Source organism: Castor canadensis, chromosome 2 (assembly GCF_047511655.1).
Source record: "Castor canadensis chromosome 2, mCasCan1.hap1v2, whole genome shotgun sequence".
Taxonomy (NCBI): Eukaryota; Metazoa; Chordata; class Mammalia; order Rodentia; family Castoridae; genus Castor; species Castor canadensis.
Genome location: NC_133387.1, coordinates 145,293,789 through 145,320,823, shown reverse-complemented (window position 1 = coordinate 145,320,823; position 27,035 = coordinate 145,293,789). Strand labels below are relative to the sequence as shown.

Below are 27,035 nucleotides of genomic sequence, written 5' to 3'. Positions count from 1 at the left end.
CTTGCATTTACTGGGAATTGTTAGCAGAGCACAGTAGCTGCCAGGGCTCTCCGCTCTGTAGGAATTCAGCCCCACAAAGACAAGTCCTCTTCTGTACCTTGCCATGCATATTTTATTAAGAATTGCTGAGGATTTTTTTTTTCTTTTTTTAAAAAAATAAAAGCTCACTGTGGGACAAAGTATTTTGAAGCACATTCTATGCCTCCCAGTTCCTTTGCTTTCAGTATAAATAAAAGGAGAACTTGTGTCAGGCAAATTTAATAAGAATCTCTAGGGGCAAAATGAGATCTTTTACAGGACAAATTTTGGTTTGGTTTGTTTTTATAAAGAATAGTCTTTGCATTCCCTACTGTCCCTCTATTTATGTTTGAAAGCATAAAGAAACCGCTAACTTACACAAGTAAAATTTACATTGTTACAAGTTACTCTTCTGTTGTGTGAAGCTCTGTTGTTTACCACCGTACATTGTCTGTGCTGTATGTTTTTACTAGGTGGCAAATGAAGTTGAGAGATTAATTCTTTGCAGTTGGATTTATTCTGGAGAAATTCAGAGTAGTAATTGGTAGCAAGACAAATTACTTGATCTCTTTTAGAAAATAAAAAGACCTTTCTGTTCACAAGGGGGTTTTGTACAGATGGTCATTAAAGATAAGAAATATGAGAACTAAGAACCAGTATTTTTTATGCTGACAGAAAATGGTCGGCTAATTTTGTTTTGAGTAATCATAACTTTTAAATGTGGATTCTTTAATTTAGGTTTAAATAATGAAGAATATCAAGTAGTCCTGGGAAATGACACAACTCATTATATTATTGATGACTTAGAACCTGCCAGCAATTATACTTTCTACATTGTGGCATACATGCCAATGGGAGCCAGCCAGATGTCCGACCACGTGATCCAGAATACTCTTGAGGATGGTGAGGGAGCATGATTAACTAAAAGTTTTATATATTTAATCAGAATTTAATTTATTTTTAATATATTTTATATATTTAATATTGTTTGCTTTTACTTTTTTGGTTGGTACTGGGAAGTTTTTTTGAAATTTTTTTTTAATTAGGGTATATTTGTTTAGAGGGGATCCATTGTGACAATTCTGAATAGGCTCACATTGTACATTGGTTAAATTGCCCCCACGGGTACTGGGTTTTAAACTCAGGGCTTCTTATTTGTGAGACAGGCACTCGACAGCTTGAATCATGCATGCCTCTAGTTCTAAAAGTATGTTTTAAGTGAGAGAAAATAATCTTTATGGCTAAAAAAACCCCAGATAAGTTTAACAGCAGGCTAGTTTGCCATTTCAAATCTGACTTGCTTTTTGCCAGCAACATGAAGATGGAGAACATTTCTATTTATAATTCATAAGAAAAATTTTAGTAATTTTTTTATACTGTTATGTTCCCTAGTGAAATTATAAATATGCTGCAGTTTTTTCAAATCAAACAGAACAAAATGTAGATTTTTTTTAGGCATGGCTAATATAGTGAATGTCGCTCATTGAGGGATGGTTATAGGGATTGGTCTTCTGAAACTGGGCATTTATGAAACTTTGTGTCTGTCAGTTACAAAAATCCTTAGATAATCAAACAGTACCTAGTTTATTTTTACCTGCTTACATTACTTGGTCAGTTTGTTCCTTGACCATCAAGTTACAGTTCTTTTGAGGAAGAGCAGGTCCCCATCCACTGTGATAACGTGGGGAAATTCCATCCATCAAGGTAGTCTCAGAGCACTGGCCCTCCCTGTGGAGAGAGAGAAAGGCTCTCTTTCCAGGGGCTGTAGAGGGCGGAGTTTTGTACCCTGTAGTGTGAAAGGTAATTATTTAACATACGCTTAATTGCACTTTTCTCCCTTCATTGATGTTTTCTCATTGTCAGGGAATAATCTGCTCTTAGTTTTCAAAACATCTTTATATAAGTAATTCCCAAGTCTGCTTTTTGTTCATTTGGTCCCACATCTTAGATCTTTAAAGACCACTTACTTAGATGTTTATAAATTCAGAGTTGGACCAAATGACAAAAGTTTCACTCATCTGGATGCTGAATTCCAAATTTTAGTTTTCATTTAAGTGGGTTCTACTTTACAACAGGTGTAGTGGTGCACAGCTGGAACCCCAGAATTCAGGAGGCAGAAGCAGGAGGGTCTTGAGTTCAAGGCCAGCCTGGGCTACACAGATGGTCTTAAAAAAAAAAAGAGGTCTTTTGTTTTAGAATGAGCCACGGTATATATGACATCTGTATACAGTTGTCACATTACATTTAACAACCTCTGTTATGTTTGTCTAAGGTGAAACATGGGCCAGTTTGGGTAGGGGGCAGGGAAATGAGTGGGGTATGTTCTTCCTCTACATTCTTGAAGAAAATGACTCTAACCACAGCAAGCTACCTGTTGAGGTGTGGCCCTCCAGTTACATTAAATTCTCCTTTAACCGTTTCCTTCTTTTTGTTTTTTTTTTTGGACAGCACTGAGTCCTTCTGATACTGCTTTTCAAATTTCTTCACCAGTTTCTCCCCATTTCTTAAGCCCACAGCTTTCAGTCTGAGCTGGGTGGGTCTCTTAGGCTGCACGGCAGTGTGTCACAGATCTAGTAATGCTGAAGGAGTACATCCTACCTTCCTGTTCTATTCTCTTATCCATCCCTACCTAACTCTGTGGCGGGGGAGGTAGGCATACACAGAGGCCACAGTGTGGAGGACAGTTGTGGGTTTTGTCTGTTCTGTCTGGGTCTGGTCACACAAGGTCTTTATCCTCTCTGTACCTTAGTTCCCTTAACTGTAAAGTGGTAGTGCAAATGGTGCTTCCTGCAATGAGTTTCTGTGAGAATCAATGGTTCATATGTATAAAGGACTAAGAAGCTTTTAAATGGATTTTTAAAATTTTCCACCTGCTCTTTCTTTCATTCAACAAATATTCATTGAGTATTTGCTATATGTTACTCAGTATTTAGTGTGAGCAAAACACAAGAAAATTTGTCCCTAATCTCATGGAGATAATTTTCTAGTGGGAGAGGGGTGCCCAGGAACAATAAACCAGATGAACAGTAAATTATATACTGTGTTAGAGAAAGAGCACGAAATACGCAAGGAAGTAGGACAGAAATGGTAGAGGAATTTGAGACCTTAGACAGTCACCAACACAGCAGCAGGGAGGACTTGATGAGCGAGGAATTGGAAATAAGGGTGTTGGCCAGGCCGGTGATAGACAGGAGCACTGGGCAGAGGAGATGGAGTTACAAGAGTTCTGCTCAAGCTTGGCCAGAGTGGGAAAAGCAGGCGGAGGTGACACAAGAGAGTGATGGGCAGCCAGCTACATGGCTAGATAGGGCTTTGCATGAAGCTGTAATGAGGACTGTGGCTTTTCCTTTGAGTGAAGGAGAATCGTTTGGACAAGGAGTGTCCGACTTGCATTTCAACAGGCTAGAATGTTGGAAATAGATGGTAGAGCAGAGGAGGGAAAGCTGTTAGTGTGTTCCAACAGTACAGGCTAGTGAGTGATGGTAGCATGTACCAAGAGCAGCAGGGAAGTGGGACAGCCACAGGAGTGAAAGTGAAGAGTGTGTGGAGGAGTCAAGGATGACAGGAAGGCTGAACAGATGGTTGCCATTAACCAAAACAGGAAAAAGCACAGAAGGAGCTATTCTTACCTCCATTTTGTATATGAAGAAACCTAGACACAGAGAAGTTAATTTGCCAAGATCACACAGAGCAAAGATTCAAACACAGTTAAGAACCCAAGTTTTAACTATTATACTGCCTCATTTTACTCATTTTCCTGGAATTCCAGTTTTATCCAAATTATTGGAGGGAAACTTTTCCTATTAAATACCATGTTATAATTAGAAATACAAACTTCACATTAGTTTTAGGATATGACTCTTGCACTTCAAAAAATTATTTTTCAGGTTATAATCCTAGAGTTCGATGCTTCCCCACTTTGGATAATTCATGCTCCCTTGCTTCAAAAGCATTTTGGTAGAATTATTTGAGAAGTCGTCTCATTTTTAATATGAATGCTAAGTGCTCTCACGTTCATCCCAAACAGCAGCCTAACAACCACAACAAAAGTGATAAAAAGCCACATGTGGTGGTGGCTCACACTTACAATCCTAGCTACTCTGGAGATGAGTGGAGACCAGGAGTGTTGTGGTTTGAAGCCAGCTTAGGCAAAAAGTTCATGAGACTCCCATCCCAGCCAATATAAACTGTGTGTGGTAGCCTGTGCCTGTGTCCTGGTTACATGGGAAGCATAAACAAGATTGCAGTCCAGGCTAACCCCAGCCATAAAAATGAGACTGTTGAAAAAATAGCTAAAACAATAAGGGCTGGAGGCGTGGCTCAAGTGATAGAGCCCCTGTGTAGCAAGCCCAAGGCCCTGAGTTCAAACCCCGGTACCACCAAAGGAAAAGAAACCCAAAGTGATGGAAGCCTTATTTTCTTTGCTTCCATGCTCTTGATAACCTTTTTCTGTATTTTTTCTGGCTTATTCTCTGCATCACTGCCTCATTTTACTCATTTTACCTCTGCTAGAGGTAAAAGTATCTCTTACCATGTTATGCATTGCTTTTAAGAGACTTCAATAACCTTTGTTGTGCTGTAGCCACTTGGCTCCAAATGTTGATAAACAAATGCGTTTTCTCTTATGAGTAGTTCCCCTGAGACCTCCTGAAATCAGTTTGACAAGCCGAAGTCCCACCGACATTCTCATCTCCTGGCTTCCGATCCCAGCCAAGTACCGGCGGGGCCAAGTCTTGTTGTATCGCTTGTCCTTCCGCCTAAGTACTGAGAACACCATCCAAGTCCTGGAGCTCCCGGGGACCGCGCACGAGCACCTTCTGGAAGGCCTGAAGCCTGATAGTGTCTACCTCGTCCGGATTGCTGCTGCCACCCGCGTGGGGCTGGGAGAGTCATCGGTGTGGACGTCACATAAGACGCCCAGAGCTGCCAGTGTGAAAGGTAACCCAGGCACTAGGCAGGAAGAAAAACAGCGTTTTCACTTTTCAGTTGAACTGTTCCTCTCTTAGTCATATTTATATTTTTAATTTTTATAAACAAAAATCTTCCATGGGTCATAGACTTAACTGAAAAAAAAGTAAACCTTTTATTTAGTAATCCCCTTCCACGTAGAGATCATTGTGGGTAAGACTGTTGGTTATACTATCAGCTAGCTTAACAAACTCTTCATGAACAGATAAGCTGTAGCCAAACTGAATTATCAGAAGTGGTCTATTACCAGAGACCTAATTAATATAATGACCATACTTTTTTAAGTCATCGATTCAAAGGATAAAAACCTAATACTAGGAACTTACAGGCCCTTCTCTTTAACTCGTGAGGAATGTAACATGACCAGTTTTGTTACTGTTATTTGATTGATAATAACGCCTGTTCTCTCTACCACAGAGGAATATTAGATGGTCAAAATTAGAAAATATTTATTGTCTTTCTGAAAAAATTACATACAAATCCTTGTATCAATATTATTTTATAATTATTTATGTATTTTAGTCTTTTAGGTAGTATATTCTTTTTTATTCCTTCCATACCATGTCTCCCCATTCATAATCCAGACCAGGCATAGGACCTGCACCGAATATGGGGTGTGGGCTGTGTAGAGGGCAGGTTTACTTTCCCTCCTCTTTTATACAGTCAGTGTAAGAACTCAGCCTGTGGTCAGCAACAGGAGGGCAGTACCTTAATTCTGTGTCAAAGTTTAGTATCACTGTGAAATTTTGTATGTTGAAGTGTAGTAATTGGACTTGAACTGTTTTGTAATTATTGGCTTAAAGCCAGGAGGTCTGTATTATTCTTTGTCTTCCTGTGAATTATGGTCTATGTAGCCTACATTTTCTGGTGAATTTTTCCAGCCCCTAAGTCTCCAGAACTGCATTTGGAGCCTCTGAACTGCACCACCATTTCTGTGAAATGGCAGCAGGATGCTGAGGACCCTGCGGCCATTCAGGGCTACAAGCTGTTCTACAAAGAGGAAGGGCAGCAGGAGCACGGACCTATTTTCTTAGACACTAACGACCTTCTCCACACACTCAGCGGCTTGGGTGAGCGAGTGGGCACTGGGCTTTTTTTTTTTATTGTTCCCCTCTTGCCAGTTAGGAAAAAATTGGGGCTAAGGCAGGAGAACTGACTTGATGCTGCAAAGAAAACTTGATTTTACTATGTCACTATGTATGTGGTACATCTTAAGCGGGCAGGTGTCAGGTAGCCATGCTGTCTTTCTGTCTTTCTTGCAGCTCTGAGAATCAGCTGTTCTTTCTTGAGTTCACTTCTAGTAGAGGAAGACCCTGATTGATTATTGTGGATATATTAGATGTAGAAGCCTCTCGTCCCTCTCTGTGTTCACAGAGGGCTCCCACAGGCCTCTGCTGAGTGAGTCCTCACCAAGGCCCTTACATCTGCCTCTCCCTCCCAGGGTCACCACACCACAGCCCCTGAAGGGCTCCAGCCATCTTCTGAGCGGCTTGGTGGAGCTAGTCTCTGCTCTAACCCCAGTGAGTCAGGCCTTTTATGTGATTCCTCCAGAATCTTATGGTGTGCAGGATAGGAATGTAGAATGGGGATTTCAAATAATCAAACAGTTCTCAGTCATTGAATTTAATGTAGAATTTGTCTGAGCATGCTGTATAGGCCGAATAATTCATACAAATTATATGGTACATGTCACAGTGAGTATTTGCTTGATTTGGCTCCAACCCAAGAACACTGGACAAAAAAAGCACCTACCTCAGTGTTTAGCTTCCTCTGTCTTCTGAAAAGCAGTTTTACTCCCTGTTCTTCCTGCCTTTGCAGTGTTGAAAAAGTTTCATGATGAAAACATGTATTGGGGGGGGGAGAGGGAGGGGGCGGAGTGGGTGGTAAGGGAGGGGTTGGGGGCAGGGGGGAGAAATGAACCAAGCCTTGTATGCACATATGAATAATAAAAGAAAAATGAAAAAAAAATTTTAAATGAATTCATGAGTATGAACAGATACCCCTCATCAAGGTGTCAAATGTATACTCAGCAGTTCATTGACTATGAGTAGATTTTTTTTCATACTGCCACTCAGACACTTCCTGATTTGTTGTGGCATTTTCTGTCCCTATTACAATGTTTTTATACCTATTACGATTCTATGAAGTACTCCAGTTTTTCCTTTTATGCTGCCCTTTAAAGGTGAGGGAAGAGAAGAGGCACAGCATCCCACTTTGGGTTTGACCATTTCCTTCCCTGGCCTTGTCAGAGCAGAAGTAGTCTTGAGTCCCTGCATCATGGGGTGCACTGATGGGAACCTGTTTTCAGATGCAGGGACATAGAAATCCATCCCACGATTCCTTGCCATAGTTTTCCAGATGGTATTTGGCTTCTAATCTTATTATTTGGGTTTTAATTTCATCTGCATTGGGTAAGTAAATTTGCTATCGATTTCTGTCACACAGCTTTATAAATTATGAGCAGTTACATATGTTCCAGGTCGACCTTCCTCAGTCAGTTGATACTGAGATGATGTCACCTTACTGTTCCCAAAGCCAACAGTGCTTCTCTCTGCCTGTAGCTTCACACTCCCTTTCTTTGTGCCTCTCCTGATGTCAGAACCCAGGAGCTATTAGGACTGGGACAATAGTTGATGAAAACTCACAGCTCAAACTCAGTACTGCTGTTTTTCCTCACTGTCAAGGAAACATAAATTTGTAGAAGATACAAAAAAATACTCTCAGAAGAGAGTTCCGAGAACACTCTTCTTGAGCACTCGTTACAGGTAGCTTATTCTAAGGAGGTGAATAATATATTGGGAAAAAAACAAAATAAGACTCTGTGAAAAATTTAGAGATATTTTATTAAAAGCTAAAAGTGTTGTTTGATAAACATCTTAAGTTCTAAAGCTTCATTATGCTGTGAATCTAGCTGCAGTGGAATTTTAAAAAACATGGTCCTGTATACACTTCATAATTTTGTTATCACTACATTGTTATTGGTTTTATTTCTATAATCAGCATGAAAAATAAAAGTGGTTCTTTAAATTTTTGAAAAAAAATTTTTTTTTTTTTTTGGTAGGACTGGTGCTTGAACTCAGGGCCTCACACACTTGCTAGGCAGGTGCTCTACCACTTGAGCCACTCTGCCAGCCCTAAACTTTTGAATTTTCTACAAGTGCATGTAGATAGACGTGTGTGAGTGTGTGTGTGTGTGTGTGTGTGTGTGTGTGTAAAGAGGCAAGAGAGGGAGGAAGACCAATTGATTTTTATTCCTTTTTATAGTCTCTAGATAATAATCAGCTTTCAAAACTCTAAACCTTTAATTTCCTCCAGTGTTTTAAAATTAAATTACATGTACCACTGCCTTTATTTTCATGTCATAACATACATTGTGTATTTTATTTGAGGTAGGTCCATTTAAAATCACTTTTTAAATGCACAAGCTGGGGAGTTATTTTGTTACAGTTGGCATGCCATGTCTATTAAATAGCTCCGTGTTTCCTGACTCTGGAACTGGTCTGAGGGGCTGGGCTACTTGGCGGTTCAAGGTGATGGTGGCGTCGGTGCAGCTGTAGACTTCCTCATTAGACAGCAGGTTCTGCCCCCTGAGTGCTGTCTCAGCCTGAAGGGCCGGGCCCAGCACTGTCTAGCTGTTGACTAGATCACCTTAAAGGTGCCTGTTAATCCCGAGATCCCTAGGGTCTTAGCCCTCCTTTTCTAGAATGTCAGTGTTGGGGCCTGGCCAGGCTTAGCACAGGATGTGTTCACAGCTCTCCCTTTTGGATACTGGGAGGGCAGTGTGTTCTGTTAGCTGGACAGCTGACCATCTGTGACCATTTTTAGCAAGAGCATCTGGCAGTGCTGCCTGTTTAACAGAGAGTGGTGTGTCTAGAGGGCAGTAGGTTAAGGGAATCCTATCTGTGTCCCCTGTGGTGAATACTGCTCTCTCTCAGCTTCTGCACACTAAACATGTTCTAACTAGAGCGAGATTGACTAAGTGGGCCTTGGAAATGAAATTTAAACGCTCTGTTTGCTGATTCAGTGTCAATTTTGAGTAACAAACTGATGTCTCAAAATTTCATTTTCATACTAATCCCCTTTCTAATGCCCTTATACACATCCTTTGATTTCCACTTCTGCTAATTAAGTTTTCAATTTAAAAAGTATGTTATTGAGACACAGTCTCCTTGGAAATACACACAGTTCTTTGTTTCTAAAAGAAAGAAAAAGGCAGATGACTTTGTACCTTTCAATTAATTTAACAAGCATATTTTAATATCTTTCTAAGTGAGGCATCATAGTATGACATAAAAAGATGTGACAGATGTAGTCTGTGCTTAAGACAAGAAATTAAACGAAAAGATATTTAACTGGCTCATTTGTCTAATACTCTTCCAAATACCTGATTCACTAAATTTAGTTAGTTATGAAAGTTATTTTAGAGTATTTTGTTCCTTAAAGTACTTAAGGAGATTCATGTGTTTCTAATAGGATAATATAAATATTGGCAGAGCAGTGGAAATATTTTGACGTTGCTACTTTAAATTTGACTTTGGAATATAGCTTGATTTTAAGTAGAAGTTTTGGGGTATAGAAACAAGCACTAGTCTTGTGATTTAATGTGCTCATGTGATTTGTTCTAAGTGGTGTCTGAGGTGTGTGTGTCAGGATTTTGCATCTTTATAATAATGATTTTCATTTAGGTATTTTTTTCTCAATCCTTTCATTGTTCAGTTACAAGATAACCTGTTATATTTATCACACAGTAAACTGAAGCAAAATTAATAACACACTTACGTTCTCCAATAATAGAAAAAAATTGTTTCTTTTTTTAATCTATTTTGGAAATTGACTTTAAATTCTGAAATTAGTTTCTAATTGCAAAGAGACTGTTTTCCTAAGGTGATTGTCAGAAACTTGTCTAACAGTTTTGCTAAAAGCTTTGATTGTCTGAATTTTGCTAAAGAGCTTATGCTATTTTGCTTAATTTCACAGCAAGTATCTTAGGAGAATGAGGTGCAGCACCAGTTACGAAGATGCAAGATATTTAAAATCAGTCATATTCAAAGTCAATGTGAGATACTTGCACACCTTCATCATTCACAGTTTTTTGTTTGTGTGTTTAGAAATCCAAAGTTGGAGCTCCTAGCAAAAAGAAACAGTCCCTGGTTGGTCATTAATTATAAAATCTCATAGCCAGTTTAGAAGGAAGCACGCTAAAATTAAGTCAGACTTCTAGCTGTTGTCTGTCACTTTGCTTCTGTGGTTACATCCTACTGGTGAAGCAATTGATACACAGATTCCTTTGCGACCTTTTCTTTAGTGGCGGCAGGAGATTTTGAGGCATATGAAAGACCACTCGGAGAAAACGCACTGAACATCTCCAGAATGATAGCTTCGTTTGGAGGAATTAGAATCATGGTTTATGGACATGTAAGTCATGTTTTTAGGTGAGCAGAGTCTTCAGCGTGAGTTCCCTCATCCATCTCACACAGGGGCCTTAAGTGATGCTCAGAGAACCTCTGCAAACATGCGGCAGGTGGACATCCTTTGATGTGGTGGTGTCACAGATTTCTGACTGCGCCACTTCAAGGTGAAGTCCAAGATACACTCTTGTATAACAAAATCCTCCTTTGCATGAAAGATTGCAAGTACGTTTTTCCACACTGACTCTTAGCCTGCAAAGACATTGCAAATAATCTGGTGTTGTGATACTAACCACCAGATGACGTATCATCACAGACACTAGGATTCTTTTCTTCCAAAGTAACATATAACTAATATAAACATCACTGAACATTCTTTCTAGGTTGGCTTTGACTTCATAAAGCAGTTCTGGTTTCTATCACATCATTTTGCTTTTTTTGGTTTTTTGTTTTGTTTTTTGGTGGTACTGGGGTTTGAACTCAGGGCTTTGCACTTGCTAGACTCTACCACTTGAGCCATACCTCCACTCATGCATTTGTTCTTAACTGATGAGTGTAAAAAGTGCATTGGCACATTTGCTTTTCTTTACCACAGGCAAGATCTTGGGGACATACCTTTTTGGCCTCTCTTCAGTTCTTCCTATGCTGACTTACATTTCAGTAGAAATAGTTCCTCTGAACAATGACTGCACTCTTCCATTCTTCCCTTCCAAAGATTCATAGAACAAATTCATGTAACTGAAGTCGGTAGATTTCTTAAAGGAGTGATTTTGGAAATCACCTGCTACGTAGGCCAGAAAATTGACAGCGTGAGTACAAATTACAAAAAACAAAAGAAATGTAAAAAAAAAATACTGTATTTCTTCATTAGTAAATTATTTAAGTTTCCTTTCCTTAATTTGTATTTAATCTGTTATCACGCCAGAACACATTAAAACTTCCCTGTAGACTTTAGTGATTTACACACTGTTTTTTCTTATTTTGCCAACAGAGAAACAAAATGTGAATATTTTATTCTTTGCAGTATCTGAACATGTCAAATATGATTGATACTCAGCTCGTTTTAGAACTTATTACCGAGAGAATTAGAAAGCAACGTTTCAAAACAAATGGAGCATTTTCTTCCTAAAAATCCTGTTACGAGGCCTGTAATCCCAGCTACTCAAGAGGCAGATATCAGACTCAAGGCCAGCCCAGGGGAAAAGTAAGCAGGACCCCTTTTGGGTAACAAGCTGGGTTGGCTGGTGGTGCATGCCTGTAACCCCAGCTACCTAGGAGACACAGGTAGAAGGATTGCAGTCTGAGACAGGACTGGCCAGATAGTATGAGACCCTACCCCAAAAATAACTAAAGCCAAAAGGGCTGGGTGTGTGGCTGTAGTGGTAACTTGCCTAACAAGTACAAAGAATTTTTCATTTCCCCAACTGCAAAGCCTCTATTTGAAGACAAAATGTGTGCAGATTGATGACACTGAAAGGACTAGAACAAAAGTTAAAAAGCATCACCTGGTTATTTTTCCTTAAATTCTTTGTCTTGAATAAAAGGTCACTGCCGTTCTAAAATATTTCTGGTATTCTTAGGGGAAATTACAGATATATCTCTATGTCTCTTCTTTCAATTGGAAAAATCTTTCCCAGCCTATGTCATCAGCTCCTAATGGAATATTCTTGCCAGTCCAAATGGTATCAGTCACTCTGGTAGTACCCCATTCACAGTGCTCTGTCACAGGGATTGCGTGGTGCTGGCAGTTCAGAGAAAAATAGCTGTTAAGTCAGTTTAATCTCTGCTGTCTGGGTTTGGCTTCAGATCCCACAGCTTCTTCACAAATTAAATCCAGGCTGTTCGCCTCATCTTCCAGATAATAGTAATGGTAGTAATCTCTATTTTAGAATATTAGAAGGATTAGATGAAATATGCACATAAGTTAGCACAGTGTCTGACAAATTGCATTATAAGTTCGCAACAAATGTCAGCTGTTGTAGTTGTCTTTAAAATTGTTTTCTCAGAGCTGGCATGTAGCTTAGTGGCAGAGCCTAACATGCACAAGGCCCTGGTTTCCATTCCCTACCCCACAAAATAAATAAATAAATAAATATTCTCCAAGGATGGAGATTGTATTTTAAAAATTGTATCATTATTTACATTTTTCCCAAGTGATTTTCCCATGAAACAAAATTTTCTTGATTTAATATGTACATATATATATATCTTATTGAGACAGATAAGTAGTCTGGAAGGGGACTGAAAATTTTGCATTTCTACCCACACTGAGAAGCAAGGATCTAAGCAAAGGGTAGGCAAACTTTCCTGGAATGGGCCAGAGGGTAAATACTGTAGGCTTTTTAGGTGTCATGGACTGAATTGTTCATCGTTCCAAAATTCTTGTGTTAAAGCCCTAACCTCCAGTGTGACAGATAGCCAAGGTGAAGTGAGGTCCTGAGGATGGGGTCCTAACTCTCTTCCTTACGGGAAGAGAGAAACGTTAGTGTGCTCTCTGTACCACGTGAGATCAGAGCAGAAAGTGACCATCTGCAAGCCGGGAAGAGAGCCCTCCCCCAAAGCTGGATCCTGCCAGGCCTGGATCTCAGCCTTCCCAGTTCATGAGACAACACATTCCTGTTGTTTAAGCCACCCAGTCCACGGCAGTTTGTTAGGGCAGCCCGAGCAGACAGATATCACAGTCACGTGGTCTCTAACACAAGACCTGCAGCACAGACACAGCCTCAGAAAATGCATAAACCTATGGGCGGCTTTGTTCTACTATGATTTTATTTGTATACACCAGAATATGAATTTCATAGAATTTTGACATGTCACAAAATAGTATTCTTTTAAGGAACTGGTAGTGTGGCTCAGGAAATAGAGCACCTGCTTTGCAAGCACAAAGCCCTGAGTTCAAAACCCAGTCCCACTCCCCAAAAAATAATTTCTGCTGGTGGAGTGGCTCAAGTGGCAGAGTATCTGCCTAGCAAGTGTGAGGCCCTGAGTTCAAATGTTGGTACTGTCAGAAAAAAAAAACAAAAAAAAATTTCCAACCACTTAGAAATATAAAAACCAATTTTAGCTGACAATGTGTATCACAGGCACCTGGCCGTATTACTGCAGGTTTGGCAATTTCAGTTGTAGCCTCTGTACATACCTCCCACAGTATGGTCCCAAGATCAGCAGCGTAGCCTGGAAGTATCCTGAAGTGCTGAACCTCTGCCTGTGCTTGCAACATGTAAGGAAAGACATCTGGTTGGTGCCTGTCTTTCTCAGCCCAGTTCTGTAATTGTCTCCAAAACTTCATCCTTCCCTTGGCTTACATGAGCGCTTAGCAGGTTTCCAATCACAATTCTAAGAGTATTCTGTCCCAGAAGAAAGCCTGACATGCTGGGCACTGATGGCTCATGCCTGTAATCCTAGCTACTCAGGAGGCAGATATTAGGAGGTTTACAGTTTGAAGCCAGCCTGAGCAAATAGTTCGCGAGACTCTTGAAAACAAACCATCACAAAAAGCTGGTGAAGTGGCTCAAGGTGTAGGCCCTGAGTTCAAGCCCCAGTACTGCCAGAAAAAATGAATGCAGGTAACCGCAGGCATCTTTAATTCCAGCGCTCAGAAGGCTGAGGCAAGAAGATCATGAGTTTGAGCCCAGGCTGGGCTAAATAGTGAGACCTTATCTCAAAAAGAAAAATGTGCAGGTGAACAATGCTAGGAACAGAATATAGGACACTGTGCTCATGAGTTGGCTATGAAAAGGGAATGAACTCTAGCACTGTGTGCCTCTCTGATCAGGTCACTCAACTTCTGCTTTATTTTTATTGATTGATTGATTGATTTGTTTATTTTCTGTGGAATTGGGATTTGAACTCAGGGATTCATTCTTGCAAAGCAGGCACTCTGCTACTTAGGTCACCCTTCCAGTCCATATTGCTCTGGTTATTTTGGAGATGGGTCTCATGAAGTATTTGCTTGGGCTGGTCTCAAACCTCCACATTTCAGCCTCCCAAGGAGCTAAGACTACAGGCACGTACCACTGGCACCCAGGTAGTCTGCTCACTTTTAAAATGGAGATAATAAAACATACCTTTTGGGGTTGTTACGACAGATGTGATTTTTCACACATTATAAATCCAGATACAAGTATAAAGTATTTTTTATTTATGTGTTATCTTTTTGGGGATAACGTCAAAAACAAAGCAGTGTCAAAACAGCCAACCAGCTAAGATGCTTCCCTAATGGGTCCTTTATAAAATTTAAAAAACTAGTAGCAAATAACTCAAAAAACAATTTTATTCTGAAGATTGTTTCCTCTGTTTACCTACCTTAAATATGAGAACATCTGTAGTATACACAATTTACAGTTTCTGCTATTAAAGAAAAACCTCCAAGTACAAAAAAAAAAAAAGAAAAAGAAAGAAAGCCTGATTACTCTTGATTTGGTGTGTCTCTTTTTAGGCAACTGTGACCCCCACCAACTTAGAGTTAGTGTTATGAATGAACAAAAAAATAAAGGACTTGTAATAGTGACGCATTTCTCAAATCCATAAGGTAAACTTGTTTTTAAATACCCCGGCTGAAGCTGGGAGCCTTTGGTAGATGTTCAGAAAGAGTATTTTTGAGCCCTCTCAGCAGCTCTCATTGAGCTTTGAGATGGGCTCTGGGTGCTGCAGGGCCGTGTTTGCACAGCCCTCTGGAGCTCTGTGAATACTGTGAGCACAGGGTTTTATGAGACTCTTCTGGGATAAAGAGGATCATACGCTTTTTCTGTGGTTCTCTGAGGCTCCTGCTAGGCTTATGACACAGACAATCAGAAGATGAACAAAGCAGGGTGCCAGTGGCTCAGGCCTGCAATCCTACCTACTTGGGAGGCTGAGATCTCAACGATCGTGGTTCAAGGCCAACACAGGCAAATAGTTCTCAAGACCTCATCTCCAAAATAACTAGAGCAAAATGGACTGGAGGTGTGGCTCAAGTGGTAGATTGCCTGCTTTGCAATCATGAAGCCCTGAGTTCAAAACCCCAGTCCCACCAAAAAAAGAAAGATGGACTGCATTTAGAAATATCTGATAATGGGCTGAATACATTATAAGTTAATATTATAACTTAATCTCAAAATTGAAATACAAATCTGACAACATACAGTTTTGACTTTCTGTGATTCTTTGCTTATCCCTTTGCCTCAGAGGGAGAGGCAGTTAGAAAAGCAGCATTTCTAATTTTAGGATAGATGTAATATAGCCTTTTCTTAGAGCTTGATTATTTTTCATGGGTCTCATTATGACCTTTTTGTACATGTCTGTAATGCACTGTGATCACATAAAGTTTAATATAAATAAGATTGTCATCTATACCAATTGATTGCCTTATTTTGTTTCATAAAATTATATTAGAGTTTATCTGGGTTGTGGATTTTAACTTAATTTTATTTGCAATTGTTTTTAAATTTCGTATATATTTATTGAATGTAACACTATTACCAGTACTATATTGAGCAGAAGGAGTGTGAACATAAGTTGGCATGCCTTCCTCCAGAGTATTTAAGTTGTTTTGCTTTTGTTTTTGTTTTGTGGTATGGGAGATGGAACCCAGGGCCTGGTGCATGCTAGGCAAAATTCTATCACTTGCACCACACCCCAAGTCCCAAAGAATTTAAGTTTAGCATGGAGGACTTATCAGTGTTCATGGGAAGATGTACTGATGGACAAAATTGAGGTATAGGCTGAATGTTCTGAAAGCACAAGATAAATTTTCTTGTCCAGTGAAGAGTAGCTTGCCTGGTAGAGAGATGTGGAAGGGGAGGGGGCACGTAACATGTACAAAACCAGAAAGACTCATTGATATGTTACGGCTGAAACATAGTGTGTATGGGTAGAGGTTACAGAGACTGAGGTCCTAGAGAAAAGTAGCTCTAGTTTAAGGACCAGGCACCTCATAATGATGTGGTCTTTGAGCTGCCATATAAACGATGCTGAGCCATTAGAAGTTTCCAAATGGGGAAGTGCCGTGGCTTGTTTAAGAAAGATAGCTGGGGGTGAGGGGGGAAGGTGGCCCAGATAGTGTATACATATGTAACTAAATGTAAAAACAATAAAATAAATTAAAAGAAAGACTACATGAAGGCAGTGGAAAGCCAGCCGCCTGTAAGCCCAGGGCAGAGGCCTTAGAAGAAAGCAACCTTGATCTTGGACTGTAGCTTCCAGAATTTTGAGAAAATAAATTTCTGTTCTTCAAGAAAAAAAAAAAAAAAAAAAGAAAGATTACCGGTAATGATTAAAGTAGATTTAGGGAAGGCAAGGAGAGAATCCTAAAGATTAGAAATCAGTAAGTTAGTTGGTTGTTAAAATAACCTAAGTTGATGAGCATGTAAACTAGCACAGTAGTCTACTGGGGAGAGGCAGGTGGAAAGTAGGACTTAACTGATTACATGTCAACTGGATGGAGGGCCTTGACGTGGGAGTTTATGGGAGGCCATGGGATGCATGGATTATGGCTGAGGAGTCTATGAAAAGACGCCTGACAGTGTTAGTCATCAGTGCAATGCAAGTTTAAAGATTTAAACAGCAAGATAGCACTAATTTTTAAAATACCAAAACTGCCAATAACAAGTGCTGGCATGAATACAGAACATCTGAAATTCTTACATATTATTGTAAGATGGCACAGTTTAGTGTTTTCTCCTAAAGTTAAACATGCCCATACCATGTGACCCAGAAATCCCATCGCAGTTATTTACCCTGGAAAACCCAAAACATGAATTCACATAAAAACATGTACACAAATGTATAGCTCTGATCATAGTTGCCAAAAACTGTTAAACTACAGTTGCTCAGTGGGAAATAGACCGAATTACATCCATACACGTGGGATGCCTTCCAGCAATTAAAAAAAGAGAGAGCTGTGTTGATATTTGCAAAAGTTCCTGGATGAATCTCAGTGATAGATGCTGAGTGAAGGAGACCTGCCTCAGGAGGTTACATTCTGTGTGGTTCCACTCATCTGACAGTCTCAAAAAGTCAGACCCATCCAGATGGAAAACAACGGATCAGGGCACAGGACTCGACACGCCAGGCAGCATGGAAGCTGTGGGGGTGAGGGAATCAGTTCATTCACCTCCGTGTACCCCCTCCTGTTCATCTAGGATGTTGAGCGTTAAATGAGCACCTCTGCACAGTCATTGGTACGTAGTTAGTGCTCCATGACAGATAGCTATATATAAACAGAGGATGGAAGTAGGACGATGGTCAAGAGCTCTGTGTGGATACTTTGATTGCAGTGGACTTTCAAGTTTTGGGAAGTGAGAGGTGTTGAGTCCAGTTTTGATTGGATTGTCCAGTTGGAGAGGTCTGTAGCAGCTTAGTACTGCATGGGTTTAAACTTTAGAACACGAGATGGTGGATTGTTTGTTGTGCATTTGGAAGTTGAGACTGCACAGTGTTCTAAGGACTCCACCTGTTGTTGAGATGGGTCTTGATAACTTTTTGTCTGGGTTGGCCTCAAACCATCAGCCTCCTTAGTAGCTAGGATTTAAAAAATTATCTTGCACTGGGTGCCAGTGGCTCACACCTGAAATCCTAGCTACTCAGGAGGCAGAGTTCAGGAGAATTGAAGCCAGCCCAGGCAAATAGTTGGAAACTGAAATTCTTTCCATCTAGGTAAGATCGTATTTGTATTTGTTCTTAGTTTGGTGCAGTTCTAAACATAAATCAGTCTCTGTTACTGTAACAGGAGATTTGTGCAGGACCGAAAGCTTCCACCCAGTCTTTCTGGCTTAGGTGTTTAGCCATAGAGAGGGTTGGCATTCGTGCTTCTTATCTCATGAAGCCGGAAGAATGAACAAGGAAGGGTGAGTGGAGAGGTAGGAAAGCTTATTAAGGGAAAGTATGAAAGCTCCTATGGGAAGGGTGAGGTCCTGAGTGGGTCTGAAGTTTTTATCAGTTTTCTCCAGGGGGTCGTTCAGTTTCTCTGCTAATTAGGTATGCATAAAGCAGCATTCTGGTTGGCTATGCCTATGACATTCTGATTGGTCATGCCCTAATCCTCATACTGTCCTTAATCTGGTCAGTCCTGCTTTTCCTTCTTTCCACCCTTTAAGGTCACAGGGAGGTCATAATGGAGGTTTCCAGGGGAACTTCTGTCCTAGCTATACCATCTACATTTAGCTAATGGCTTAGCCTCCTTGCTCATTGCTTGCTTTTAAATAAGAAGCAGAGGGGATTTAGACTGTGGTGTTATTCTGAGAGAAACAGAATCTCCTAACAAATCACAGAAGATATTTTTGCATTCTTCAATAGTTGAAAGCCATTTTGTAATTTTCTTTATACACAGTTGAATGCATAGCACAACTGTCATAATTTATATTTCTCCTTCTTAAATTTAGAAGATTGCAAACAATGTGTGATAACGACAGTGTTCCCTGAAAGAAGAAGTGTCTCTTGTGCTGTATTTTATACTATGTCAAAATCATATTAATGGCAATGGGATGTTAACATATCTCTATTTTATACTTTAAAAAATTATTTTGGGGGGAGCAACTCAGTGAGAGAGAGCTTGCCTGGCATGCACAAGCCCTAGATTCTGTCCCCAGCATAGGGGACAAAAGTCATTTCAAAGTAAGAGAATAAAAAGCCACCAGTATGTGCCTGTAAATCTTAGACCTTTTTTAAACCATCTTTAAAAATTAAAAATCAACTTTCCAAAAATATCAATCCCAAATAATTGAGAAAAGAATTCTGATGATTTTCCCTGGACTTTTAAATCCTTAATCTTGAATAGTCATCACCTTTTGAAATGTTCTAAAACATGGAATGCTGTGTGAAAAACATGTCTCATTATTGAACAAGGTGTAATAGGTGACAAAAACAATACATAGCTACTCTTCTATTTTTTTTTTTTTAAAGGATAAAGGAAAGGCTCCCCCTCCCCCAGAACAAAATTGATGTATTTGCCTAAGTGGCCACCCCTTTTGTGGATTTGAAGTCAGTTCACTGTTTTAGCAGCTGTGTAGCAAGTTTTCTAGCAGACAGTGGTGGTGGGGAGGGGGTCAGTTGCATCTGGTTTGTCTTTGAAGAGTGACTGAAAAGTTGATATTTAGTAGTTTTCTTGAGAAAGCAGTTTATCTATAGAAGAGGAACTTTTTTAGTAGCTAAATTAGCTGGCTGTGATTCATATGTATGCATTTTGTCTTCTTGCTTAAGGAAAAAAAAAAAAAGAGTAAAGAATGTCCTCTGTCTACCCTAAAACTGCACAGGGCAGATGACAGCAGATAACCCTGTGACCTTTGGCACCGAGTGAAGATTTACAGTACTTGTGGAGCCCCACTTCACAGGCCTGCCTGAAAAGAGCCCTAAATAAAGTGAGGCCCCTGTGGAGATGAAGAAAATAAGCAGGATAAGGAAGTTCCATTATTTTAAGAGGCTATGTTTTGTTTTGCTTTTTTTTTACCAGTCTATGAAGTGAAATACCAATTGTGATGTGTTTCTAGTTTTGGAGTCTAAGGTCAATTAGATTTAGGATCTAATATTAGGGTAGGTAGAGTCGGGGTTACCCTGGTCATAGTTTTCTATCTGGCTCTCTCACTGTCAGTTACTGTCCACTCCTCCCAGCTCCATCAAATTCAATTCCCATTTGAAGTATCTGAATAGTTGGTTATTCCTTTTATGGTACTGGGATCAAACCCAGGGCCTTGCCTGGGTTAGGCAAGCACTGTACCACTGAGATACATTCCAGGCCCTCTTAGTTTTTGTTCTGGTTTAGTTTGGTTGTTACTTTTTAAGGCAAAGCAAAATAATAGAAAACTTATAGAAAAGGGGCATGATTGAAAGACAAGGGAGAGTAGGAATCACCAACTGTTTATCTCTTTCATACGTTAGGAAATTAAGATTATTCAGATATAAAACATAAAAAACCCAAAAAACATGAATTTCCTGTCTACAGAAAATAAAGTTAAAACTTGATTCCAAGTGACACCTCAAATTTAGACATTCAAAGAAACTTGCATTGTTTTCTGTCTAATGATGCTGAGATCTATTTGATAATTATTTATGAATAGCTGTCTACTGAGTCTTTAGCTTATTTGTCTCTTCTACAATATCTGAGTATCTGAGTATTTTCTGTAGCACTTTGTTGTTTATATATTGATGTTTACTTATTAAGCAGATTTTACTGTTTTCTGCTTCTTTTCTTTTGGTCTTTAATAAGACCAAAAATTAATTCCCTCAAATTTAGAAAGATGTTGGTAGCTATTGACAGGCTCTTGATTATTTCATAGGTTAGAACTTTGAAATGTTATCTTTAAGAACAAAGGGAAGCCTTTGGTAAACTTTTCATTCCCCTATTTTTAATTCTGTAAGCATGGTAAATGGTTGACACCAGTCACAAACAGTATCTCCTAAGAGAAGGAAGAACTCTTATAGGAAATTAAATCAATACTGTCCATTAATCATACTGAGTGTCACCCCTCAGACCACTCTGAAAGTTTCTGGTGAATGTAAAGAATCTTTAGATATGTGAGGGACGTTCTTCAAAATCTAAGTAAGTTAAAGGAGAGGAGGTTTTTTAAATGCCACCATTAGTACATGAAAGAACTTCTGGGTGGATAGAAAAAAACATTTGCTGTATAGCAGTAATTACTCTTGATGGGTTTTATTTTGCTTTCATTTAAAACTTTGGTTTTTTTTCATGCAAATGAAAATCTTAAGCAGGTTTGTCCTATTTATACTCTTTACAGGGGAGAGAGGAGCTGCAAGAGAAGCCATTATGGAAGAAAATTTTTTTTATCTTAGCCTAAAAAAAATTTTTTTTTTAAGGCGGTAGTGGGGTTTGAATTCAGGGCTTGCAAGACAGATGCTCTGTTTCTTGAGCCACACCTCCAGTCCTAAAAACATTTTTGTATGTTTATTTAATTATGTCATAAATAAAAACATATAATGAGTATGCATGCAAGAAAAAAATTATTGGGGCTAGGATATAGCTCAGTGGTAGTGTGCTTGCTTTAGCATGTGTGGGGGCCCTGGGATCTATTCTCAGTATTTCAAAAGAAAAATCTGGGGGGAAAAAAATTATTAATGGAGAGTAAAATAAAAAAAAAATTGGAGAGTACTAAAAGATTCTAAAAAGATTGAATCAGTTATTTCTAAGTGACAATTGAGTTATGAAGTAGATATTAATCATGTCACCACATAATTTATAATTACAGACTTTAGTTGTGATGGAAAAGTATAGAGTTACGTGACTGTGGTCATTGTATTATTTTTGTTTGCATTTTCCTCTCTTTAATTAGTGTATATTAACTATGCAAATGAGTTCTGTTGTGATATTTCCATACATGCATTTAAATTACTGTGGTGAAAGCCACCCCCTCTAGTGACTCTTTCTTATCCCTTTTTAAGACAAATTTTAACAGGTTTTATTCTATTTTCCTACATGTATATGAAGTACTTTCACCCTCCTGCTGGTTCCCACCTCCAAACAAATGGACATTATGTTACGAACATGTATTGAGGTGGCAGTCGGGGTACCTCTCCTTGAGAAGGCAATATTGAATGGTAATTGGAAGGATAAATAGGAGTTAACTAGGTGAAAGACTCAGATAGAGACATGAAAGAATTACAGAAGCCATTGTGTAAACATGGTGCATCTTCCTGTGGAAACAGCCTGATTTACCAGCTCCTCCATCCTCTCCTCCACTCTAATCCTGACATAGTTTATTGAAATTATGTGTTTTCCTGTTCAAGTTTGAGAGGTTTAAAATCTTGAAAGACTTTGGGTAACATCCAAGAAAATAGGAGCTATGGTAGGTGGAGGCTGCTTGGATTAGCCCAGGTGGCTGACTCAAGAGACGTGGCTTATCATGGAAACGGAGCAGTCGCCTCAGCCGAATGTCATCAGCTTTCTTGGCATGACAGGGTGGTAATAACTTGTGAAATCTGTGCACAACATAAGCAGCACATTGGCCTGACCATCACAAGCCACACATCTTCCTTGGTAGATTGTGTAAATACATCTAACTGCTGTCATTATTTCACTTTTATGCCTATCTTACCACTTCTTTCAAAGAAAGACTTGAAATGACTCAATGCAAAACCAAAAAAATTCAATAAAATAAGAGGCAAATAGGTGAGATAAAGGTTTAGGGTTAGACACATTCACACGAAAGATAATATAAATTGATGCACAACACTTGTAGGGATAAAAAAAGGGAGGTAACTTATAATAGTGCATACTTTTATCTAGAAATTCCACTCATAGTGACCTATCAAACCAGGCATGGTGGCCCATGCTATAATCCCACCACTCAGGAGGCTGAGGCAGGATGCTCTTGAGTTTGAGGCCAGCCTGTGCTGCATAGCAAGACCCTGTCTCAAAAAAAAAAAAAAAAAGTGAGACCTATCACAAGATAATAATAATGAAACAAACATTAAACCCTAAGATATTCATCGTACTGCACCTGGATGTGATGGTCCACAGCTACAATCAGCACTCAGGAGATTTAGGCAGGAAGATCAAAGTTCAAGGCCAGCCGGGTTACATAATAAGACCCTGTCTTTTGGGGAGGAAGAACTATTCGCTGTGTTATTCAGTGTCATTTATAACTGAAAAGCTGGCGAAAACCTACATATTTAGGGGAATAGTTTTAATTAAATTGTGGCGTATCGTACAACTTAAATAAGTGTGAACCTCGAAATAAATGTTTTAGAAAAAATATTAAATGATCTGAATAGTTCACAGTATGCTAAGAAAAAAAAAGCAGATTGTAAAATATAAAAAAGTTTGTGTATATGAATAGTAGAATTAAATAACATAGACTAACGTTCACCGCACTTAACGCTGGGTGCTGGTGATAAGGACATTTTCCCTTTATACTGCTGCTCATCTGAATTGTATAAAATTTCACTAAACCATGTATTTGATCAAAATAAGAAGAAAATAGTGTATTTTTTGGGGGGTGCTGGGGTTCATGCCCAGGACGCCACACATGCTAGTCAGGCGCTGTACCCCTGAGCTATACTCCCAGCACCATAAAATATTTTTTAATCAAATAAACCTAAATGAAGAAATGGGAGCCAAGATAAATAAAGGTTTTAAAGTCGATGAACTTGTAGATTCTTTATTAAGGCCCTGTGAAGTTTTAGAATGGTCTAGAAATCTAGCCATGGAGTTTCACCGCACACCAAGCTCCGCGGGCTGGGAGGAGCACAGGGTATTGTCACTGTCAGAGGAAGGCTGTAACATGGTAGTTAAGTTACCCAAGTCCAGTACCTTCACATGGTGAAGTGGTAGGGCATTCCCTGTGAATATATGGACTGAAGGTATTTTAACTTACGATGACCGCAGATAATAAGGAAGGCAGATTTCCTGAAGTTTCTAGGATCATTTAACAACCTACAAAGTTTTGAATGACATCGAGGTAGTGGAGGAAACAATTAAAATAACTTTTTTGAACTTTCACCTTTCTCCATCTGGATGGCCAAATAGGATGATTCTGAGTGTGCTCCCCTCTCCTGAACAGTTATGTTCCAGTTGTTTTCAGAGAATAACCTTTTGCCTCAGAAGAAAAATCGTGGCAGTTGGGCCTCAGTTCTGAGCCCACAAAACTGCAGAAATTACATGTATAGACTCTGGAAACTTCACAGAGTAAGGAGACACTCTTTTAAAGGGCTCAATTTTTGTGCACATCCCCATTCTGAGAAATCACAATGATTGCTTTAACTGGATTCTCCATTTTGTGCTGACTCGATGTATACTTTGTGGCCTTGACCATAAAGTGGTCAAGCGGTGGGAACCGCTTACTCTGTTCCCACATGTACATTTTTCAAATTGGCATTCCAGTGTGACTCATTAGAAATTAAGGAACCTGAGCCCGGGGTCGAGGTGCATGCCTGTAATCCCAGCACCCAGGAGGCTGAGACTGGAGGACAGAAAGTTGGAGGCCAGCCTGAGCTACATTGTGAGATCCTGTCTCAAAAATGAAACAAGGGAAAACAATAGAAAAAGAAATCTGCATCTTAAATTAAAAGCCCTAGACAGTACCGGAAATCTTACAAGTCTAAAGACATGTTGGTGTTGATTTTTATTTGTTCTCAATGGCAAACAAGTGATCAATGCAGACATTCATGTAAATATCAAGAAAACCGATAAAAAAATAGATAGATGGCCTCTAAGGAAATCAGGCTATTCTGGGGTCAGGAAGTGTTTTGAAACCATGATTTTCCTCTTCGGCAAGCAAATCCACACTTGCCAAAAAACATAGGTTTAAGTTGTATTTCCCTTCATAAAATTGCCCTATGTTAAGGTCGCTATTTGACCTGTGTAATATCCTTGCCAAAAATGCTTAACCTGAGTGTGGTAATGAGGAAGCACTCATAAGTAGATTGTGAGATATTTTACAAAACGTCTAGGCTGGAGTCTTCAACAGAAAAGAACAGGACGGCTCTGGGGGAAGGAGATCTGGCGTGGAGCCGAGGAGGGCATGGGCTTTTGGTGAGGAAAGGAACTGTCTGAGATAATTTTAAAAGTTTAAACACAGAATACAGGACTAGGGGTGCAACTCAAGTGATAAAAGCTCTGAGTTCAAACCCAAGCATCTCAAAAAAAAAAAAAACAAAGCAAAATACCTAAAATCGTGTCATTGTTAAACTTACTGGGTGTAATAATGATATTGTGATTACCTAGGAGAAACCCTTGTTCTGGGGGGGACTCGCGTGCCCGCGCACACGCAGGAGAACAAGAGCCAGGGAGGTGGCTCTGTAGTGGAGCCCTTGTGCAGCGTGCTGCAGGCCTGGGTTCCATCGAAAGCACCACAAAATAAATAAATAAAAGCTATCTAAACAAATGGAGATCTGCTTTTAAAAGAAGAACGAAAACAAACACATCAAAATGTTGAAAAAAATAATTTAAAAAGGTTGAAATGCCCTGTGTTTTGTTTGTCATCAGTCAGAATTCCCAGATTAGGGACTGCCTTTGCAATGATTTTGCACATGGTTCAGACTAGAGCCGTTTTAAAATAGTTACAATAATTATAGGAATGTGGGGATTTTTAAAGTTCCATCAACTGACATATGCTGTTATATAAATTTACTCAGTAAGAAACTGAGACACAAAACCAGTTTCTAATTCATCCCATCTAGGAGTCCTTCCAGTTAGAGCTGTCTTGAGGAACTCAAAATTAGCTGATGGTAAAACAAAAATACTTTGACCTGAAATTATTTCCTTAAGCAACTAAATATCTCTTTTTCCCATGAACTGTTTATAAGCCAATGTTTATAATAATGTGTGTCATTTTGAATGTAAGAAACCCTTAGATCTGTTGAGTATTTATCAGAAACCCTTTTGACTTAGCTGTATATACTCAAATTATTTGAAATTCTCTTACATATGTGTTGAAAACGCTTTCATTAAGATAAATTAAATACCTTCCAGTGCCCCAGAGATCGAGTGTCTTTTCATACCTGAAAGATTTGAAATTTATATAGAATTTGAGTAGACTATCCATCAGTTAACCTGTTAAAGAATCGCACCTGTTTGTATCAAAGAACTCCCAGAATCCTCTTATCTGCTAACATTAAAATTGGCTTCCGAGCGATACATTCCACAAAGTTTAAATAAGTTGTATCGTAATGCTGCTTGTGAGTTTTAAAGGAGGCATAAATAAACAGTCATGGTTTTATCACTATGATTGATGAAGCTGATATTTCATCAGCTTGCATTTCCCACTTGAGAAGAAATTTAAAAGTAGTTTCAAGCTGTCTGCCTACATCTTTCCCATCTTGTACGCATGCTTTTAACTGCCAAGGGTTGAGTTTTGGAGGGATGGTTATCAAACTACAGATGTTTTTGCAATGAAACTGTGCACCTCCAACCAAGTCGCTGTGGTTCAAGAGATGATAGATGGTATTTTCATGTTGCCTCACAAAAGGGTCAAAATGGCATGGCGGGCCCATGACAATGAAGCGGAGAAATGTTAGTCCTGGAAGGACATTTATTTCTTAGCTTCAGGGGACATTCGGCCATCGTGAATAGGCTCTCTCTGTCAGCTTATAAAAATATTGTTTGTAAGGCATTGATGTATGTGAGACAGATCGTGTATGTGTGCTGGCAGACAGAGAAGCTACTTAAACAAATGCTAAGTAAGTACCGTGTGTGAGTCAAATATTCTACTTCAGATGCTTTTAGGATAAAGCATTGCTCTTGATAGAAATATCTATGAAATCAAAGGAGTTTCATTTTCTCACATAACAATTTTAAGTGAATTTCATTTGTAAATTCAATACCTTCTTAATTGCCTTAGAAGCTTATACACACACACACCCATTGTAACATACTTTTTTGGTGTTAGAATTACAAATTCATGCAATCAGCATTCATTCCATTTTACTGGTTTTTAAATGAATCAGGAACATATGGGTGGGCACAGCCTTTTAGCCCAGTTCACCTAACAATCCTAAGTTTGAGGCAGTTAACCACTGCTCTTTTGAAGTCTTCTGTTTTTCTTTTCATCTGATGACAGAATGTCACCTATTAATGAATGGAACTGTGGTGGACACTAATCTTAAAAAATTGGACCAATGAGGTGCTGTTCTTCCCTGGTAACTCACAGAGGGAGAGACCTCCCGTTAGAGAAGAACATAAAAGGTCAAACCCCTGTTTGGAGGGGCTTCCAA

The 27,035-nt window shown here is 39.3% G+C and overlaps 1 protein-coding gene and 1 pseudogene across 2 annotated transcripts in view; one reads left to right on the top strand and one right to left on the bottom strand.

Moving 5' to 3' along the window:
- Positions 1–27,035, top strand: part of Prtg (protogenin) — a 128,178-nt gene that overhangs the window by 65,271 nt on the left and 35,872 nt on the right. For both annotated transcript variants that reach the window (XM_020185901.2, XM_074066001.1), the window contains exons 9-11: positions 757–921; positions 4,651–4,956; positions 5,868–6,056. In XM_020185901.2, the coding sequence (XP_020041490.1) occupies positions 757–921; positions 4,651–4,956; positions 5,868–6,056 (660 nt within the window). The remainder of the gene's footprint in view (positions 1–756; positions 922–4,650; positions 4,957–5,867; positions 6,057–27,035) is intronic.
- Positions 5,546–5,689, bottom strand: LOC141421149 (small nucleolar RNA SNORA51; annotated as a pseudogene).